Source organism: Aquarana catesbeiana, linkage group LG01 (genome assembly GCF_042186555.1).
Source record: "Aquarana catesbeiana isolate 2022-GZ linkage group LG01, ASM4218655v1, whole genome shotgun sequence".
Taxonomy (NCBI): domain Eukaryota; kingdom Metazoa; phylum Chordata; class Amphibia; order Anura; family Ranidae; genus Aquarana; species Aquarana catesbeiana.
The window spans coordinates 570,633,908-570,652,810 of record NC_133324.1 but is presented as its reverse complement, the minus strand read 5'-3'; the positions used below and the strand labels follow the sequence as shown (position 1 = coordinate 570,652,810).

The 18,903-nt window shown below is 41.1% G+C and overlaps 1 protein-coding gene across 2 annotated transcripts in view; it reads left to right on the top strand.

Annotated features, from left to right (window-relative positions):
- Positions 1-18,903, top strand: part of CNOT6L (CCR4-NOT transcription complex subunit 6 like) — a 159,227-nt gene that overhangs the window by 68,203 nt on the left and 72,121 nt on the right. For both annotated transcript variants that reach the window (XM_073597399.1, XM_073597395.1), the window contains exons 3-7: positions 4,603-4,724; positions 11,774-11,960; positions 12,828-12,913; positions 16,637-16,726; positions 18,686-18,754. In XM_073597399.1, coding sequence (XP_073453500.1) covers positions 4,613-4,724; positions 11,774-11,960; positions 12,828-12,913; positions 16,637-16,726; positions 18,686-18,754 — 544 coding nt within the window. In that variant the 5' untranslated portion in view covers positions 4,603-4,612. The remainder of the gene's footprint in view (positions 1-4,602; positions 4,725-11,773; positions 11,961-12,827; positions 12,914-16,636; positions 16,727-18,685; positions 18,755-18,903) is intronic.

Here is an 18,903-nt window from a genome sequence, read left to right as displayed (position 1 = left end):
CCGGTTCCCCAGTACCAGGAAACCTTAAGGCCCATTCAACAAGATCCTTGGCGGCCTCTTGGGCAGAGAGAGCTGGGGCCTCGATAGAACAGGTCTGTCGCACAGCCACTTGGGCGAAGCAGGATACCTTTTTGAAACACTATAGAGTGGAACTGCTGTCGCCCCAGGATCTGACATTTGGAAGGAAGGTGCTACAAGCGGTGGTCCCGCCCTGAGGTAGGCCTTGAACTCCTTGTCCATCCTCTCAGGTTATGCCGTCCTGGAAGATGACTAGAGAAAATTGACAGTTACTTACCGATAACTGTTTTTCTAGGATATCTTCCAGGACGGCAGGCCTACTTCCCACCCATGTTTTAATATAAGTACTACGGGAAGAGTTTCTCTCTGTCACCCGGATAACCTATTACTTTGGGAGAACTGAGGTGCAGGGGGAAGGGAGGGGCCTTTTAACCTTGTATGTTGATTGTGTTTCCTGTCAGGTGGACCAGTCATCTCTCAGGTTATGCCGTCCTGGAAGATATCCTAGAAAAACAGTTATCGGTAAGTAACTGTCAATTTTTTTTTTTTTTCCCCTCTTGCGCCGGGGGCATCTGCCTCTAGGCTGTGGCAGCGGCCTCTGCTGCCAGACTCTAGAAGAAAACCTCAGGGTCAGGCCCAGGCACAAAAGACCTGGGGCTGCAAATCTGCAAAGCAGAATACTAAAGCCTCATCACAAAGAGGTGTCTCCCCTCATCAGAGTGGGGGAAAGACTTCTGAAATACTCAGAAGTCTGGTAAAGGGAAATTCAGGACAGATGGGTTCTCTCCATGGTGTCTTTAGGATACAAACTAGAATTTCAGGAGTTTCCACCATCTCATTTTCTGAGATCAAACATTCCCAAAGATGCAGGGAAAAGGCAATCCCTGTTTCAAATGTTAGACCGATTTATTGTCTCAGGGGGTGATCATACAGATCCCCACAGAAGAGCAAGGTTTGGGGTTTTATTCAAACCTCTTTATGGTACCAAAAACAAATGGGGATGTCAGACCCATTCTAGATATAAGGAATCTAAATCAGTTCCTGAAGATCCGCTCCTTTCGCATGGAATCGATCAAGTCAGTAGCTTCCATCCTACAAGGAAGATAACTTCTGGCATCCATTGACCTCAGAGATGCATATTTGCATGTCCCTATTTTTCCTGCTCACCAGAGGTTTCTATGGTTCGAAGTAGAACAGCAGCACTTTCAGTTTGTAGCCTTGCCCTTCTGGCTAGCTAGAGCACCCCGGGTGTTCTCAAAAGTACTGGCCCACCTCTAGCCAGGTTAAGTGCACAGGGCATAAGTCTTGGCTTACCTAGACTATCTATTAATAAACCGGTCAGTGGCTTGCTTGGAGCAAAGTACACATTACAACCAGTTACCTGGACAGACTGGGTTGGATTCTCAATCTAGAGAAGTCTTCCTTGAAACCGCTAAGAAAGCTGGAGTATTTGGACCTGATCATAGACACAGCCTAGAAAGGGGTGTTCTTGCCTCTGGCAAAGATCGGCTCCATACGAGAGCTGGTGCGGATGGTCAGGTCGAAAAGAAATCCCTCAATTCGCCTTTACATGAGGTTGTTAGGAAAGATGGTGGCTTCATTCGAAGCAGTTCCCTATGCCGAGTTCCATTCGAGACTGTTACAAAACAGTATCCTGTCTGCTTGGAACAAAACGATCCAAGCTTTGGACTTGCTAATGCAGCTGTCCCCAAGAGTGTCCTAAAGCCTCAGTTCGTTACTAACCCAGAATCTGCTGAAAGGAAAATCCTTCAGACCAATCATCTGGAAAGTAGTAAGGACAGATGCCAGCCTTTCAGGCTGGGGTGCAGTACTAGAGAAGACGACTGTCCGGGGACAGTGGTCAAGAACCGAAAGAGCCTTGCCCATCAGCATCCTAGAGATTCGGGCAGTGCGCCTGGCCCTGAAAACCTGGACTTCCAGTTTAAAGAATTGACTTAAGTCGCCAGCAATTATTCCTGGGGAATGGTCTCTTCACCCTGATGTTTTTCGGGCTGTTTGCCAAAGATGGGGGACTCCAGACGTAGATCTTCTAGTGTCCAGATTCAACATGAAGTTGGTCAACTTTGTGCCCAGGATAGAGGATCCACTCGCATGCGGAACAGATGCGTTGGAAACACTGTGAGATCAGTTCTCACTGATCTATGCATTCCCCCCTATTTAGTTGCTGCCACGACGACTTTGCAGGATCAAGCTGGAAAGAAATCCGGTAATTCTGGTAGCACCAGCATGGCCCAGAAGGTCATGGTGTGCAGAAATCGTAAAGTAAGGGTGCATGGGCCCCTCCCACTAAGGCCAGACCTGCTCTCGCAGGGGCCGGTATTCCATCCTACTTTACGAACGCTAAATTTAACGGCCTGGCTATTGAAACCCACATTCTGAAGAAACTTGGGCTTTCCGGTTCAGTTATCTCTACTTTGATTAATGCAAGGAAACCAGCTTCCAGCACTAAATATTAGAGTTTGGAAGACTTTTGTTTCCTGGTGTGAATCCAAGGGTTGGCACCCTCGGAGATATAGCATAGGCAGAATTCTTGCCTTTCTACGATTAGGTGTAGAGATGAAGTTGGCCCTGAGTACTATTAAGGGCCAAGTCTCAGCCTTATCGTTTATTTTATTTATTTTTTTATTTCAAAGAACGCTTGCTTTGCATTCTTTAGTCCGGGGTTTTATGCAAGGGGTGATGTGGATTAAGCTGCCAGTTAAATCACCCTTGAGACTTATATTTAGTTTTGTCAGTGTTACAAAAACATCCATTTGAACCGATACAGCATACTCCTAGTCCTTCTGACAAGGAAGCTGGTGTTTTTGGTTGCTATATCCTCAGCAAGGAGGTTTTTGGAATTGGCTGCTCTTTCTTGTAAACAGCCATATTTGATTATTCATGAGGACAGAGTGGTGTTACGCCCTTTTTGCCAAAAGTAGTTTCAGGTTTTCACCTATACCAAGATATTGTCCTGCCATCGTTTTTTTAAAAACCATGTTCCAGGGAAGAAAAGTCACTACATTGTCTTGATGTAGTGAGAGCAGTGAAAATCTATTTAAAGGCAACTGCTCAGATTCATAAGACTGAGGTCTTATTTATTCTGCCAGAGCGTCCTAAGGAAGGACAGGCGGCGTCGAAATCCACTGTTGCTAAGTGGATTCGACAAGTGATAATTCAAGCTTATGATTCAAAGGGTAAAATTCTCCTGTTTCAAATTAAGGCGCACTCTACCAGGGAGGTTAGTGCTTCTTGGGCAGTGCTTCATCAGGCCTTCATGGCTCAGATCTGCAAGGCCGCAACTTGGTCTTCAGTGCATACATTCTCACAATTTTATCAAGTGGATGTAAGGATGAATGAGGATATAGCCTTCGGGCGCAGTGTGCTGCAGGCAGCAGTACAAGTCCTCAGGTCTGGGGGTGCCCTACGGGTTGTGTCTCCCTCCCCTCACGTAGCATTGCTATGGAACGTCCCATTAAGTAATTACTTAAGTCTCTGTGTCCAATGATGTACGATAAAATAGGATTTCTATGACCGCTTACCTGTAAAATCCTTTTCTTGGAGTACATCATGGGACACAGAGGTCCCTCCCCTCTTTTATGGGGTTTAAGAAGTATATTGCTTTGCTACAAAAACTGAGGTACTCCTGGAAATAGGAGGGGTTATATAGGGGAGTTCCTGTATTGGGCATACCAGTGTCAACACCTGACCCATAACCCATTAAATAATTAGGCTCTGTGTCCCATGATGTACTCCAAGAAAAGGATTTTACAGTGAAGCTGTTAAAAAATTTTATTTATTATTTTTTTTTTTTTTTTACAATCGAGCCTGGATTTCCAATTCCGCCATTAAGAGTTCGGTCTTTGCGCCTGTGATTTTTGTTCCAAAGACATTTGCATGTTCATAGATTAAGCTCTTCATATGGGTTATTTCCCGTGTGCTCTCCTGTGATCCCACTGTGTCCTTATGGAATGTGACTTTGGTTCTCGCTGAACTTTTGGACTGTCAAAATGCACAATCCACTATATCTGAGTGCTTCTTGGGCATTTGTTTCCCAGATTCGCAAGGCATCCACCTGTTTCGTTCATTATCTAAAGTTTTACCAGGTGCATGGTCAGGTCTCTAATGCCAGCTTTGGGTGTATGAACGTTCAGGCAATTTTTTGAGCTGCAGGCAGTCCCTATTTTGTTTAGAGTTGGGCCTGTTAGCATTTTGTTTGTGTGCCCACCTATGAGGTAAACTTTTGGATTTTGCTAATATCTCTGAATACGGTGAATGAAAACCAGACATTTATTTATTTTTTTTTTTATTTTTTTTGTGCTTGCCAGTGTTCAAATCTAAATCTTCCTGTAGGAGGCAGTATAAACCAAATGTTTCTGCATCCTGTGGCCCTCCAGTGAACCCTGAGAAAAGGGTTTTGCGTTAAGTACAATTTTTAACATACGTTTAATTGTTATACAGTTGTCTGTCTATGTTCAAATTGTTAATTGGCTGAATTTCAAACCCACTTTTACAAGCGCCACTGTTAGCCATTTGGAAAGGCATCTTTTATTTGACTTTTTTTTTTTTTTTTCTTCTTTCTAGATTAACAGGGATGCCAAAAGAAAAATATGACCCCCCTGATCCTCGTAGAATTTATACAATTATGTCAGCAGAAGAGGTGGCCAACGGTAAAAAGTCTCACTGGGATGAATTGGAGATCTCCGGTAAGCTAGCGGTCTTAATTTTCAGGACAGTAAGGGCACTTTCACACTGACAGCGCGGGGGCTTCGGCGGTAGAGCGCCGCTAGTTTTAGCAGTGCTTTACCATCATTTTGGAGGTGCTTTTTTGCTGCTAGTGGGGCGTTTTTAACTCCTGCTAGTGGCTGCATTAATGGTTAAATGCGCTGCTGTCGAGGCACATTGGTGGCGGTGCTGCCCATTGATTTCAATGGGCAGGGGTGCATTATGAGCGGTATATACACTGCTCCTAAAGAGCCTCAAAGATGCTGCTTGCAGGACTTATTTTTTAACGTCCTGCCAGCACAGCGCCCCAATGTGAAAGCTCTCTGGTTTTTACACTGGGATTGCAGATGAGGCATTTTTCAGGTGCCTCACAGGCGCTATTTTTAGCGCTAAAGCGCCTGAAAAACGCCTCCAGTGTGAAAGGGGTCTTAGACTTGTGCAGTTTTGTGGTAGTTCAAATGTCTGGTTTAATTTTGCATACAAATGAGCTTTTTAAAAAAAAAAAAAAAAAAAAAAAAAGCAAGCGCTTTCTTTGAGTTCTTTTCACTAATGCAGAATATTTGTTATGCATTTTCAGTGTCTTAAAGGATTGCCGTGTGTGTGTGTGTGTGTGTGTGTGTGTGTGTGTTCACGTGTAGGTAGATGGATCGATATATCTATATTTAAAAAAAAAAAAAGAAATCATACAACCAGTTCCCTGTGTTTTACCAGCCTGAAACGCCACCATCCAGTAAGATCATGCTCCCCTGCTTGGATCCTAACTGGAGGAGAAAGACTACCATTCCAAAGAAAAAAGACCCAGCATGAAATCTTTTCAGATTACGCTGAAGGTTTTAGTTAAATTGTGGAGGGGGGGGGAAGCAAGCAATCCAAACCAGTATTAAAATGGGCTATATGCATTGGTAATGGGAAAAGGGATTCAAAGGCTTCATGTGTACTGTCACTAGGACAATGTCCCCTCTCCTGGGCTTAGGGTAGGTAGGTCATACTTTCCATGAAGAGCAATTTAAGAATGAAGTCTCCTGATAGCTCACCCAGCACTCCTTCACTAACTTTCTTTTCCTAGTCTTCGGGGAATGAGGATTAGGTGTTTTTAATACTTTCTTACAATTGAAATTGACCCAAAGCAGTTATGGTTTAATTTGTGTGTGTTTTTTTTTTTTTTTTTTGTTTTTAATACCAAATTGCGAGGGGAAGAAGGCAGGGGAAAATGAAGCTATACTTGCCCACTCTGTGTAGGGGTTTTACATAGAGGAGCCAAGATCCTCTGCCGGCACTCCAGACCCCTGCCTCCTGCCGAGTTCCCCCATAGCAAGTAGCTTACTGTGGGGGCACCCACGCAGGCGCGCTCCCGAGCCGCTGCTCTGCATGTCCATTCACACTCAGAGCCGCGGCTTGGGCCCCATCCCCTCATTTGCTCACTGGCTGTAGTTGACAACAGCGGGAGCCCTGCTGCTGCCTTAGCCAAAGAGTGTGATTCCCTGGAGAGCTGAGGCTGATGTGCACTTCGCTGGATCGCAGCGGGGCTCAGATGGGTATTAGGGGGGGCTTCTGCGCAAAGGTTTTTTTAACCTTCATGCATATAATGCATGAAGGTAAAAACCTTGAGCCTTTGAACCACTTTAATTTAGGGTGACTATCTTTACCTTTACTCCACTTTCTAGAAAAAAAAAATCATTGCTCTAGTGAAGATTACTGGTTTTGTTCTTTTGATGGCAGAAGACGAAACCTAATTTGTCTATTTGAAGCTTGTACTGAAAGTAGATGGTCCCACATTTTTGGAAGAGTAATGGGTTGCTGCGAGAGCATAGGTATTGCTACAATATCAAGTAAATTTTAAAGCTGAACACCAGCTTCCTGTCACTTTTAACCACTTGCCCACTGGGTACTTGACCCCCTTCTAAACCAGACCAATTTTCAGCTTTCGGTGCTCACATTTTGAATGACGATTACGCAGTCATGCAACATTGTATGAATTGTCGCGACACACACACACAGAGCTGTCTTTTGGTGGTATTTAATCACCCTGGGTTTTACTTTTAGCGCTATAAAAGAAAAACAAATTCTGTAAAAAAAAAAACAAAAAAAAAAACTAATTTTTGTTTCTGTTACTACTTTGCAAAATTTTATAATTTATCTTAAATTTTGGACAAAATTTATACTGCTACATATCTTTGGTAAAAATAACCCAAATCGGTGTATATTATTTGGTCTGTGTGAAAGTTAGGGTCCGCAAGGTATGGTGCCAATCTGAAAATTGATCACACCTGAAGTACTGATGGCCTATCATTTCTTGAGACCCTAACAAGCCAGGAAAGTACAAATACCCCCCAAATGACCCCTTTCTGAAAAGTAGACATTCCAAGGTATTGAGGCATGGTGAGTTTTTTGAAGTTGTAATTTTTTTCCCCACGATTGTTTGCAAAAGTTTTTGTGAGGGGGGAAAAAAAAAGGCATATTAGCAGGTTATTTCTCACACACAGCATATGCATAGCACAAATTACACCCCAAAACACATTCTACTACTTCTGAGTATGAATCGGAGTATACCAAATTTCAACACAGGATGGAACTGTGGGAATTTAAAGCAGTGCCACGTCCGAAACATCAAAATTTAAATAGAAAAGCAGCAAGAACGGACTTTGCAGGCACCAATTATAAAAACTTTTTGTATCATGTGTTAAATAAAAATGTGTGTGTGTATGTATGTATATATGTGTATATATATATATATATATATATATATATATATATATATATATATATATATATATATATATATATATATATATATATATATATAAATTTTTTTTTTTTTTAATTTAACATGCGATACAAAAAGATTTTAAAATATTGCAAGTGAAATAGAAAAAAGCTAGCTGGATCTCTCTAAGATGAGTCATATATCTCAAAAGCATAACATTTACAGGGGTATGTCCCTGCCCTTATTATATGATATGCAAAATATAGCTCTACATGTTTCGCAATTGAATGCTTCTTCAGGAGCTTGTTAATTAATCTAAAGGAGAGAGAAAAATACAGGCAATAAATCTAATCATGATCTTGGTAGAAAGTCTCAAGAGTTTGCAGGGAGTATCAAGAGGCAATCAAAAGATGGGCTCCAAAGAAAGCATGCATGTGGGGACGTGCCTGGTAGAAAGCTTTATTAAAGTGTACAAAAAGTAGTAACATAGATATCCATTGCCAAGTATGAAATAGGCAGAAGACCCATAGTGGGTTAACTGGGATGGGCCAAAAAAAATTCACTCCATGCAAGGAAAGGGTGGACGGGTGTAGTCAAATGCAAAGACCATTCAGCCTACCTTTAGTGGAACGTCTTACAATAAATCTAGATAAGTGGTATATGCTCATGTAAACTGAGCTTGGAGGGTGGAACTGTTTGGCAATAAGATTCTCTATATCTATATCTATATCTAATATGAGAGAGCAGATATAATTAGAAATGGTCTAATTATAGCATTGTTAGATGGTATTAGTGAATTACATGATTTCACCTTATATTCTTGGTAGTTTATATAGAGAGACTTTGTGTCACAAAGAAAGATTTCTACTTCACAAGACTGCCAACAGGGAAAGGGCTTAGTAAAGATTTTTAATGCAGCATAGAGCTGCACGATTCTGGCTAAAATGAGAATCACAATTTTTTTGCTTAGAGGATAGATCACGATTCTCGCGGCGTAACATCTTTCACATTAAAACAAAAAAAATTGCGCTAACTTTACTGTTTCTTTTTTATTTTATTCATTGAAGTGTATTTTTTTCCCATAAAAAGCATTAGAAAGACCGCTGGGCAAATACAGTGTGACATAAAATATTGCAGCAATTGCCATTTTATTCCCTAGGGTCTCTGCTAAAAAAAAGTTATTTTTATATATATATATTCTCTAATGTTTGGGGGTTCCAAGTAAATTTTTTTTTTTTTGCAAAAAAATATTGCTTTTTAACTTAAACAAGTGTCAAAAACAGATTTAGACTTTAAGTGGTTAAACTTCCTGCATTTACACGTTGTTTAAAGCTTGGCAGATTGCCCAGGTTATTTGTTTACACAGAGAAGTTTATCCCTTTGATCCAAGAAGGAAGTTAGATACAATGTTTCAAGTTCTAAACTTGGCAGACTGCCTGGATGTTTTCTTTTGACAGCTGAGTGAGCAGATAATCTCTCCACTTGTTTATATGAAAGAATCGTCAAACTCAGCAGGAGAGGTCGTCAGGGGAGGTGAATCGAGATCACGATTTTTTAACGAATAATTGTGCAGCTCTAATGCAGCAGTACATTAGATTAGCAGGTGGAAGGTCCGAACCATCTAGGAAGGAAGGAGAAAATATATATATATATATATATATATACACAGATATACAGACCAGCAGAAGGAGTTCAGTGAACAGAGTGTAAAATAGATACCTTTCCAGAGTGAGTGTGGTAGTAGATTGTAAAGGGATCCAGGGACGGAGAACCGTCTTAGAGAGATGCCGTGGTACAAGGCTGAATAATCAGCCTTATATGCACATCCCAATCAGGTGTGCGGGACTTCCGCATCACCTGACTTGGCCGGGAAGGGCTGTGTGCGCAGCCCCGCCGCGCTTGCGCAGTACGCAATAGCGACTACGATAAACGCGCGCAGCCCTTAAGGTCTCAGGGCTGGGAGCTCCCCCAAGTGGGCACTCCAGACGCTGTCATCCTGTCTATCATAGTCGCCATTGCGTACTGCGCATGCGTGGCGGGGCTGCGTACGCAGCCCTTCCCGGCCGAGTCAGGTGATGCGGAAGTCCCGCACACCTGATTGGGACGTGCATATAAGGCTGATTATTCAGCCTTGTACCACGGCATCTCTCTAAGACGGTTCTCCGCCCTTGGATCCCTCTACAGTCTACTACCACACTCTCACTCTAGAAAGGTATCTATATTTTACTGAACTCCTTCTGCTGGTCTGTTTAAATACATTTATTTTAGATGTATACTCCTTCCTAGATGGTTCTGACCTTCCACCTGCTAATCTAATGCGCTGCTGCATTAAAAATCTTTACTAAGCCTTTTCCCTGTTGGCAGTCTTGTGAAGTAGAAATCTTTCTTTGTGACACAGTCTCTCTATATAAACTACCAAGAATATAAGGTGAGATCATGTAATTCACTAATACCATCTAACAATGCTGTAATTAGACCATTTCTAATTAAATCTGCTCTCTACCATGATAGATGGATAGATCCCACAGGCGGCGGTGCTTATTGCCAAACAGTTCCATCCTCCAAGCTCAGTTTACATGAGCATATACCACTTATCTAGATTTATTGTATGACGTTCCACTAAAGGTAGGCTGAATGGTCTTTGCATTTGACTACACCTGTCCACCCTTTCCCTGCATGGAGTGAATGTTTTTGACCCATCCCAGTTAACCCTCTATGGGTCTTCTGCCTATTTCATACTTGGCAATGGATATCTATCCTATCTTTGCATGCTTTCTTTGGAGCCCACCTTTTGATTGCTTCTTGATACTCCCTGCAAACTCTTGAGACTTTCTACCAAGATTATCACGATTACTTTTTATTGCCTGTATTTTTCTCTCTCCTTTAGATTAATTAACAAGCTCCTGAAGAAGCATTTAATTGCGAAACATGTAGAGCTATTTTTTGCATATCATAATAAGGGCAGGGACATACCCCTGTAAATGTTATGCTTTTGAGATATGACTCATCTTAGAGAGATCCAGCTAGCTTTTTTTCTATTTCGCTTGCAATATTTTAAAAACTTTTTGTATCGTGTTACATAAAAATTTATATCTTTTTATAATTGGTGCCTGCAAAATCTATTCTTGCTGCTTTTCTATTTAAATTTTGAGTATGGCGATACCACGTGTGAGACTTTTACACAGCCTGGCCACATACAGAGGCCCAACATGCAGGGAGCACCTCCCAGGCATTCTAGGAGCATAAATTACACCTATAATTTCTTGACTACCTCTTGCACTTTAGAAGAAAAAAGAAAATGCCCCAACATTTAATCTTTGAGGCATAATGAGTCTCTTGAACATGTCGTGTGTGTGTGTTTTTTCTTCACACAGTTGTCCATTTTAATACAATATTTCTAACGCATAGCATGTACATACCAAAAACTACACCCCAAAATAGATTCTCCTACTCCTGAGTATGGCGATACCACATGTGGTAGACCTTTCCACAGCCTGGCCACATACAGAGGCCTAACATGCAGGGAGCACCATCAGGTGTTCTAGGGGCATAAATGTCACATCTCATTTGACTACCTATTACGCTTTTGTGAGACACTGATGGGCACTGTGGCATGGATGTGGTAATGGGCACAGAGCAGCGCTGTGGGCACTACAGATTCAGCCCACAGTGCTGCTGCACCCAATCTCTCCCCTATCCGCTCACACTGTGTACCGATCGGTACAGAGACGGGAGAGAGGAAACGGACATGATGCCGGTTTGTTTACAAGTGATCGCTCCGTCAATTGACGGAGCAATCACGTGGCACTGTATAAAGTGTAGCATCGGCTACATACTGTATACAGTGCTGTGTTCTGGCAACAGGAAGGGGACTTCCCCTCCTGTTCAGCAACAAAATAAAGTTGGTTTGAATGCTGCTCATTCATTTAGATGCCTTGTGTTTTTATAAATGGATACAAGGCTTCCTCTGATTGCTTGAGGTAGAGACTGACTTCAACCACCTGCCTCTCCACCCCAACCAATCAGAGAAAGCCTTCTATTCATCCAGAAAATACAAAGCTTCCTATGAGTGGCTGAGCAGCTCTCCCCCTGATTTCATTATATTCTGGGAATGGGATAGGAAGTTTGGTTCAAGTTAACTATATTTTCAAGTGACTGATATCTGGAGTTCAGCTTTAAGCTTTCCAGGGTGTGCTTAACTGCTTGTAGATCAGTACTGAAGGCTTTTCATTGGATTATATTGGTTTGCTGTGACCATGATGAGTAACGTACCTGTTTTAACAATGGTTTACTTTGAACTGAACGGTTTCTCTCTTCCTCCTTTAGGTCGGGTGCGAAGCTTAAGCACATCACTCTGGTCATTGACCCACTTGACTGTGCTGCACCTCAGTGATAACAACCTCTCCCGTATCCCACCTGATATTGCCAAGCTCCATAATCTGGTTTATTTGGACCTTTCTTCCAATAAGCTCAGAAGTTTACCAGCAGAGCTAGGGAACGTAGTGTCTCTCAGGTGAGTAGAGAAGGGTGTCATGTGTGTTTTGTGTTTATGTATGCAAAATACGTTCTTTACTGTTCAGTAAAGAAATTGTGGCAGGCATAATGAACACAGTGCCTGAGCACCATATTCCTAAATGGTTTAAACTAACCAGAGTTTAGCTCATTCTCTTCTAAATGGGTCTTTTTGGAGTTTGCAATATCCTTTGTTTCCTACACTACTTTTTGAATGATATGGTTTGCACTAAGATTTTTCAAATATGCAGGGTTCTTCTAGAGTGCAAATGTCCAATGTTGCAACTGCGAGTATATAAAGCCTAACAATGATTTTTATCTTGTAAGCATTTTTTTATTTAATTACCACTGAAGGCTTTTTGATTTTCGTTTTTAGAAGTTTCAATAAATTTGATCCCACTAGACCTATAGTGCTGTCCTGTGCAGTGTTGTCTAAAATAGTCTTCTAAGCCCTGTATAGTTTACTGTTAAAGAACACCTTCCCCATATTATGGCGATGGAAAGGGGGCTGTGACGCATTTTTGTCTCAGGGTGCTAGTGCTGCTCCTCCATAGATGCAGTATGTTGAGTGAGATTTTTTTCACCCTAGAACAGAAACTTTGTTACTGGCAGGATCACCAAGTGAAAACAAAGGTGGAGGGAAGCTTAAAAAAAAAAAAATAGCCACATCTCAGGACTGGTAAGCCATGGTAATTCTGCAAATTCTTTTGGGATGTTTGCCAAACATTGAATATTCCCTACAGTTCTGTTGGAATACCCTTTCCCCCATATATGCCCTTTATTCCCTTTTTTTTTTTTTTTTTTTTTTTTTTTTCCCCTCTCCTTTAATTTTAGTGCCATTTTAAAAAATGTTTTTTTTCTTCTACAGGGAATTACTTTTAAATAACAATCTGTTACGGGTTTTACCTTATGAACTGGGGCGACTGTTCAGGCTTCAGACCCTGGGGTTAAAAGGTGAGTTAATTGTGTAGCTCTTAGATTTGTGATTTGATACACTTGCAAAGTATATATGCTTAATAAAAAATTGCATTGTTTCGCCTTGCTTTCGGCTGTTTTTCCCTCCAAGTTTATGCAGTGTGACACTGGGAACATTGCAGTGTAAGAATTGTAGTGTTTTTTTTCTGATGACCTTATGTGTCTAATATGAAAAGTGGTGGAAATAACTACCTCACCAGAAAAGTACCAATAGTTCTTCCACTGTGCTGTGGTCTGCATACCAACCCTATCACAAGGATGCAAGGCAAGCCTTGTAGTTTTAGGGCATAGAATTGGATATGAGTTGAAATCCACTAAATTCACAAGGTGAATACATTTCAAGGGGCACTTTTACTTGCCCTAAAGACTAAAGATTTGTATTTCTCAATCCAGTACTTGGATTCCACAGCTCTGCCAAACAATTTAGCCAGCCCAGCAGGACTTGGTAATAGATAGGGGGCGCTAGTGGAAACACTAATGATAATAGCAATAGTGGAAATGAAAAAACTGCTAATAAAACAATTATCTTGGTAAAATCTCCCAAAAAAAAAAATACAAATTTACAAAAATGATGTGTATAACATCACAGCGTGAAACGTACATTTCGTATTAACGTCTTCAGGGAAGAGTACCTTGGTCACTAGAATATGATCACTTGTAGTAAAAAGGGGCAGACTAGTGGGTGTGGTAATGGACGCAGCAGGAGACAAGAATATTGGGTAACGCACACCCGTTGCTGGCAGCTCGTATAACCTTACTTAAGTCTTTAGTTTAATTGTAAGGTTTCAATGTATCAATTAAGATTAGAATGGCAGAAAAGTAAAGATAAAAATTGGTTGAAAAAAACACGAGAGACTTTATAGTTTGCAGCCACAGTGTCGGTTCACAATTATGGCTAATGTTCCCATTACATACAATCCCAATACTGAAATTAGTCAATTATATAAAAATCAGGAATATAATCAATAGCCACTAGCACAAATATTAACAGATATAAAACAAATTGAGGAAACATAGACAATAAATTTAGTAAAGATCAAAAAATCGAAATAAAAATAAATTAGAAAAAAGCAATTCAAAAGTATGATGGAGATTTACCCTATCCATTAGTGACAGTGGTAGGGGAATCTTGAAAATCAGAGACACCCTAGAAGGGGTGTATCTAATTGCCAATAGGGATCAACATAGTGGCAATAATTAAAGTTGACACAGCTTGGTATACCTATACCCTGGAAGGGGGGCGTAACAAATTGTCAACAAAAGATAGTGTTAAAGGAAAAAACGCCTAGGTGGTTTTAATCGTTTGTCAGGAAGCAATTCAGATCTAGTTCAATATTCATCCCAAAGGGCTGCCTCGTGTGTAGTTTGTATAGCCAGTAAGTTTCATTTTGGGATATAGATCTCTTCATATGGGTACCCCTCCAATGTTTTGATGTTTTATCGATGCCATAAAACGTTAGAAGTGTTGGATCACTGTTATGGAAGAATTTAAAATGTCTGGAGACACTATGATTGGAATAGCCTTTTTTAATATTTGCAAGGTGTTCATTTATTCTAATTTTTAACTGTCGTGTGGTTCTACCCACATATTGTATAGAACACGGGCACTCCAGAACATGTGTCACATGATCGGAGTGGCACGTGATAAGAGGTTTAATTTTGAATTCTTTTGTCACCAACAACTTAAAATGGGATTTTTTTTTTTTTTTATTTGTACCTGGTTTTTGTTTTGTAGGCCTTACTACAATAATGGAATCCAGACCATTCAAAAAAAAGTTGATGGTTTTCTTGGAGGGTCTGGTACATTACGAGCGATGAGATTTCTTAGCTCTGGGGCCTTTCTATAGATGAACTTGGGTTTAACTGGCAATGAGGATTGGAGGTCCCTATCTTTAAGCAAGATGGGCCAGAATTTTTTAAAAATGGTTTCCACTTGTTTGTCCTGATGGTGGAAATCTGATATAAAGGCCACCTCCCCTTTTATATTCCTTTTTGGGTTTGGTGACAAAGTGTCTCTGTCCAAGTTTTTCAAGTGTATGCAATGGATAGCCTTTCTCCAAAAATCTGTTGGTAAGAACTTCCGCCTGTAGAAAAGTCAGCATCATTACAATTTAGCTGGATGCGCATGTATTGTCCCTTATGGACAGCCCCTATCCACTGCGGATGATGGCAACTATGGGTTAGCACAAAGGCATTTCTATCTGTCTCGTTAAACGTCTTTGTGCCAATAGTGTTCTGATATTTAGTAAGTGTCAGATCCAGGTAGTAAACTGTACTTGGGCTACATTCTGCTGTAAATTTTAGACCGTACCTGTTAATTTTTCCTAAATATTCCAAAAAGCTTGTATGGGAGCCCTCCCATAACAAGATGACATTGTTGATGTACCTCTTGTAAAGCAGAAGCGATTTTGTTTGATTCCTGAAAATGGTCTGTTTCCCCCCTCCTCCCTCCTCCCTCCTCCCTCCTCCCTCCTCTCCTCCCTCCTCCCTCCTCCCTCCTCCTCCCTCCTCCTCTACAGTAGAATGCAAGAGCTTGATACAAAGTCTAATTCATGTACTTAATTTGCATTTAAAAATATAAACTTAAGAATTATTTTATGGATACATGGCTGCATTCATTTGTCTGCATGGAGTTAAGCTTTCACCACTTGTGGACCACCCCATGCACAACAGCAGGGCAATCGCTCTGCGCTGGAACACGTACATGTATGTGATCCAGAATTTCCGGGTAGGTGCGTGCGCCCACTGCCCCTTCTATGCTGTGATTCTGGGACCTGCTGATTTGGTTTGGCAAATCACAGTACGGAACCCTGTTTTTACGAACACGGGGCTCTGTATGCGGAGCAGAGATGTGGCTGATTTTTTAAAAATTGGCTACATCTGTTAGTAAAAGTAGCACATAAAACCCACTTTTTGTTTATATTGGTCTGTAAAGCTGTTATGCTAGAGATATTGAGGTAATGTTTTTTTATTTTCTTAATCGAGCTCCACTTTTTGGTAGATGTTTGCAAAGACTAGTGATTTTAATTGCTTTACAAATATAAACTACACAAGCTGCATGTGGTATTGGTTGATCTTGAATAATTGCCTCGGTGTAAAATTAACCACTACATATGTTTTCTTTAGCCAAACAGTTTATACTTGATTTTATGCTAGCAGTATTACTTGCATGACTGAGCCATTAAAAAAACCTGTGTAGCAATACTGTTAATTTTTATTGGCATGTTTGCTACATCATTCTTCTCCACTAGCATAACTATGAAATGTAAGTTTTAACTTTTGTGTAGAAGAGTAACTTGGACACAAACAGTGAGGGGCTGAAAATATGCCCAGCATAAAATTCTGGACGTTTCCCATGCCTGGGGAGCTGCAGGTGCCATGTACAGCCCACCATACAAGTGGATCACCGTACAGGGCTGTATTCTTGTAAACGCTGTTGCTTCTGTGTATCGGCATTGATCCATGCACATGCAACCTATTTCCTGAATATGAAACTTCAGTGCATGTAGTGTGTGCATATGCAGGTAACCAAGGAAGCATAGACGTTTATGAGTGTGGCTGCTTACTGCCATTCGCTTGTATTGTACACTGGCACCTACTGCTCTCAGAGTGCGGGAAAATTCTGGAACGTAACGTAGCTCCTGTACTGAGAATTTAACTTTTTTTTTTTTTTTTTTTCCTTGTATGTTCCCTTCTCCATAGGCAATCCTTTATCACAGGATGTTCTTGGTCTGTACCAGGAGCCAGATGGAATCCGAAAGCTACTGAACTACATGCTTGACAATCTAGCAGGTAATTGCATAGCTTTTCTTAGCAGAAATTTGTAGAAATTTAGAGTCCACTATAGAAAAACTTTCCACTTCAACTACGCTTTTTAACGAAACACTTGGTTTAGACGTATGCTATACAGGAAAGGGATGACATTAAAATAGTTCCAAAGGAGAAATGTGTTCTACCTTAATGCATTCACTGCAATATAGTGAAAAAGTTTTGTCATTTGCTCTTCCCTCTCACCCCCCCATCCCCCCTCAAATACTTTCCTGTGTCGATCCAGCACTGTGCCGGTCTGCTGTCTTCTCTTCGCTCTCCCTGCTCTCACAAGCTTAGAACATTGGGAGTAATTTGGTTCCTGCTGTTGTTAGCTAAGTCCTAAAATAGGGGCGTGGGGCTGTGCTGTGGGTGTTTCAGTGGACACACACAGCCCAGCTTTGGATCAAGTCCGCGTGTCTGGGCAAGCGCTTGCTATGGTGACAGACACAGAAGAGGAGGAGCCAAGAACATGTGTGGTGTGTGTGTGTGTGTGTGTGTGTGTGTGTATAATATTTTTTTTTTTTTTTTTTTATTAAAACTTTAATGCTACAGTACAGGACACTGGGTGAGTACTTAGACCCTGGGTTGTAGGCTAATGCCTTTTAGGCGGTTGGACACTGGCACGCTTTTGAGGACACACCCTCAGGCTATCCCCTATGTAACCCTACCACTCTCTGTGAGTCCCCAATTTTCACCTGTTCTAGGGTAATAGACACCTTCTCCATTATGGAGAAATCGCACTTTTTTTTTTTTTTCCCCTTTTGGATTCTTGCCTCCAACTTTGTTGCTTCTAATGCAATAGAAGCGTTGCACCCTGCTCTGTCCCACTTGTGTTTTTCGTTTTTCTTTGCCAGTGTCTATTCACCTGAAGTATGCTGCAAATAACCCGTGGGTTAAGACTAAAGCTTGTGTCCTGTATTGTACTCGCAACAGGATTTTTGACTTGCTGGTAAAAACTGTTTTGACTGCTAAAGAAATAGTTTTGTTAGATGTAGAATAGTGTGTCCTTGTTTGTAATTAGAGGAGACTGTGTCCATGACGTACAATTTGGTATTTTCTTCCTTTAGTGCAGCAGCATTGCTGACTTGGAACATTCATGTGTGACGTATTTTATTGGTTTTCACAAGGCTGTGTAGTACTGCTTGGCTTCTGCTGTAAAGCTAACTTTGTGACATTTCTTGATGCCAGGAAACCCTCCTTTCCCTCAAGCTGTGTAGTAGGTGCCAAAAAACAGAACCCTTACGATATAGGGGGAGGTGTGTAAATTGTTCTTGACACCAGGATTTGGTGACGACAGTTTATACACGTGTTAGCTGAAACACAATAAGCTGGTTTGCAGAATCTGATAGTTATGATTTTTTTTTTTTTCCCCCCAAAAGTAGATTTGCTAAATATATTGCTGAAATTTCTTGGACTCTCCTATCCTTTTTGGAGGATTTGTATTTTTTTTTTTTTTTTCTTAGATAACTTAATATTGCAAACGGGTTTGAAACATTTTATATTTTAGAGGATGTAAACTCACTCTGCAGGCTTGTACCTACAGGTAAGCCTATAATAAGGCTCACCTTCACAGTTTAGGAGATATTCGTACTTCATGCAGCCAGTGATGTCACCAGTGCATGCGCTCTGAAGGGGCGTTATACTTCTGCTGTCCCTTCAGAGCTCCGTCCTGCGGTCCGTGACTTGCATGTGCGGGAGTGATGTAGACGCGGCCAATCGGAGGGCCAGAGGATGCAAACCTGGAAGGAAGACCGGGTGAAGATGGAAGCGTTTGTCAGAGCTGACAACGCGGCGGTGCAGGTCTTTGTTCTGAGGTAACTATTTAATGTTCTAGTATGCAATACATACTAGCACATTACGCCTTTACTTTGCAGGGATAGGTTAAGAAAAATTGGGCACAGTTTAATTCATTTTTATTTAAAGTGTGTTTGTTTATTCCAGTTCATCCAGAACAGCTTCCTCATAGGCCGTGGATTGCTTTAAAAGAAAGAGACCAAATTCTCCCCTCAGGTATAGTGATTTTTTTAAATTTTATGTTTGCATTTATAAACTACCAGTACCCTTTTAATGACCTATTGTGTGTGGGTAATCCAAAGGGGAAGATTAGCCTCTTCTCAAATTTTCTTTGCTGTGTTAGGCCCCTTTCACACTTGTACGAC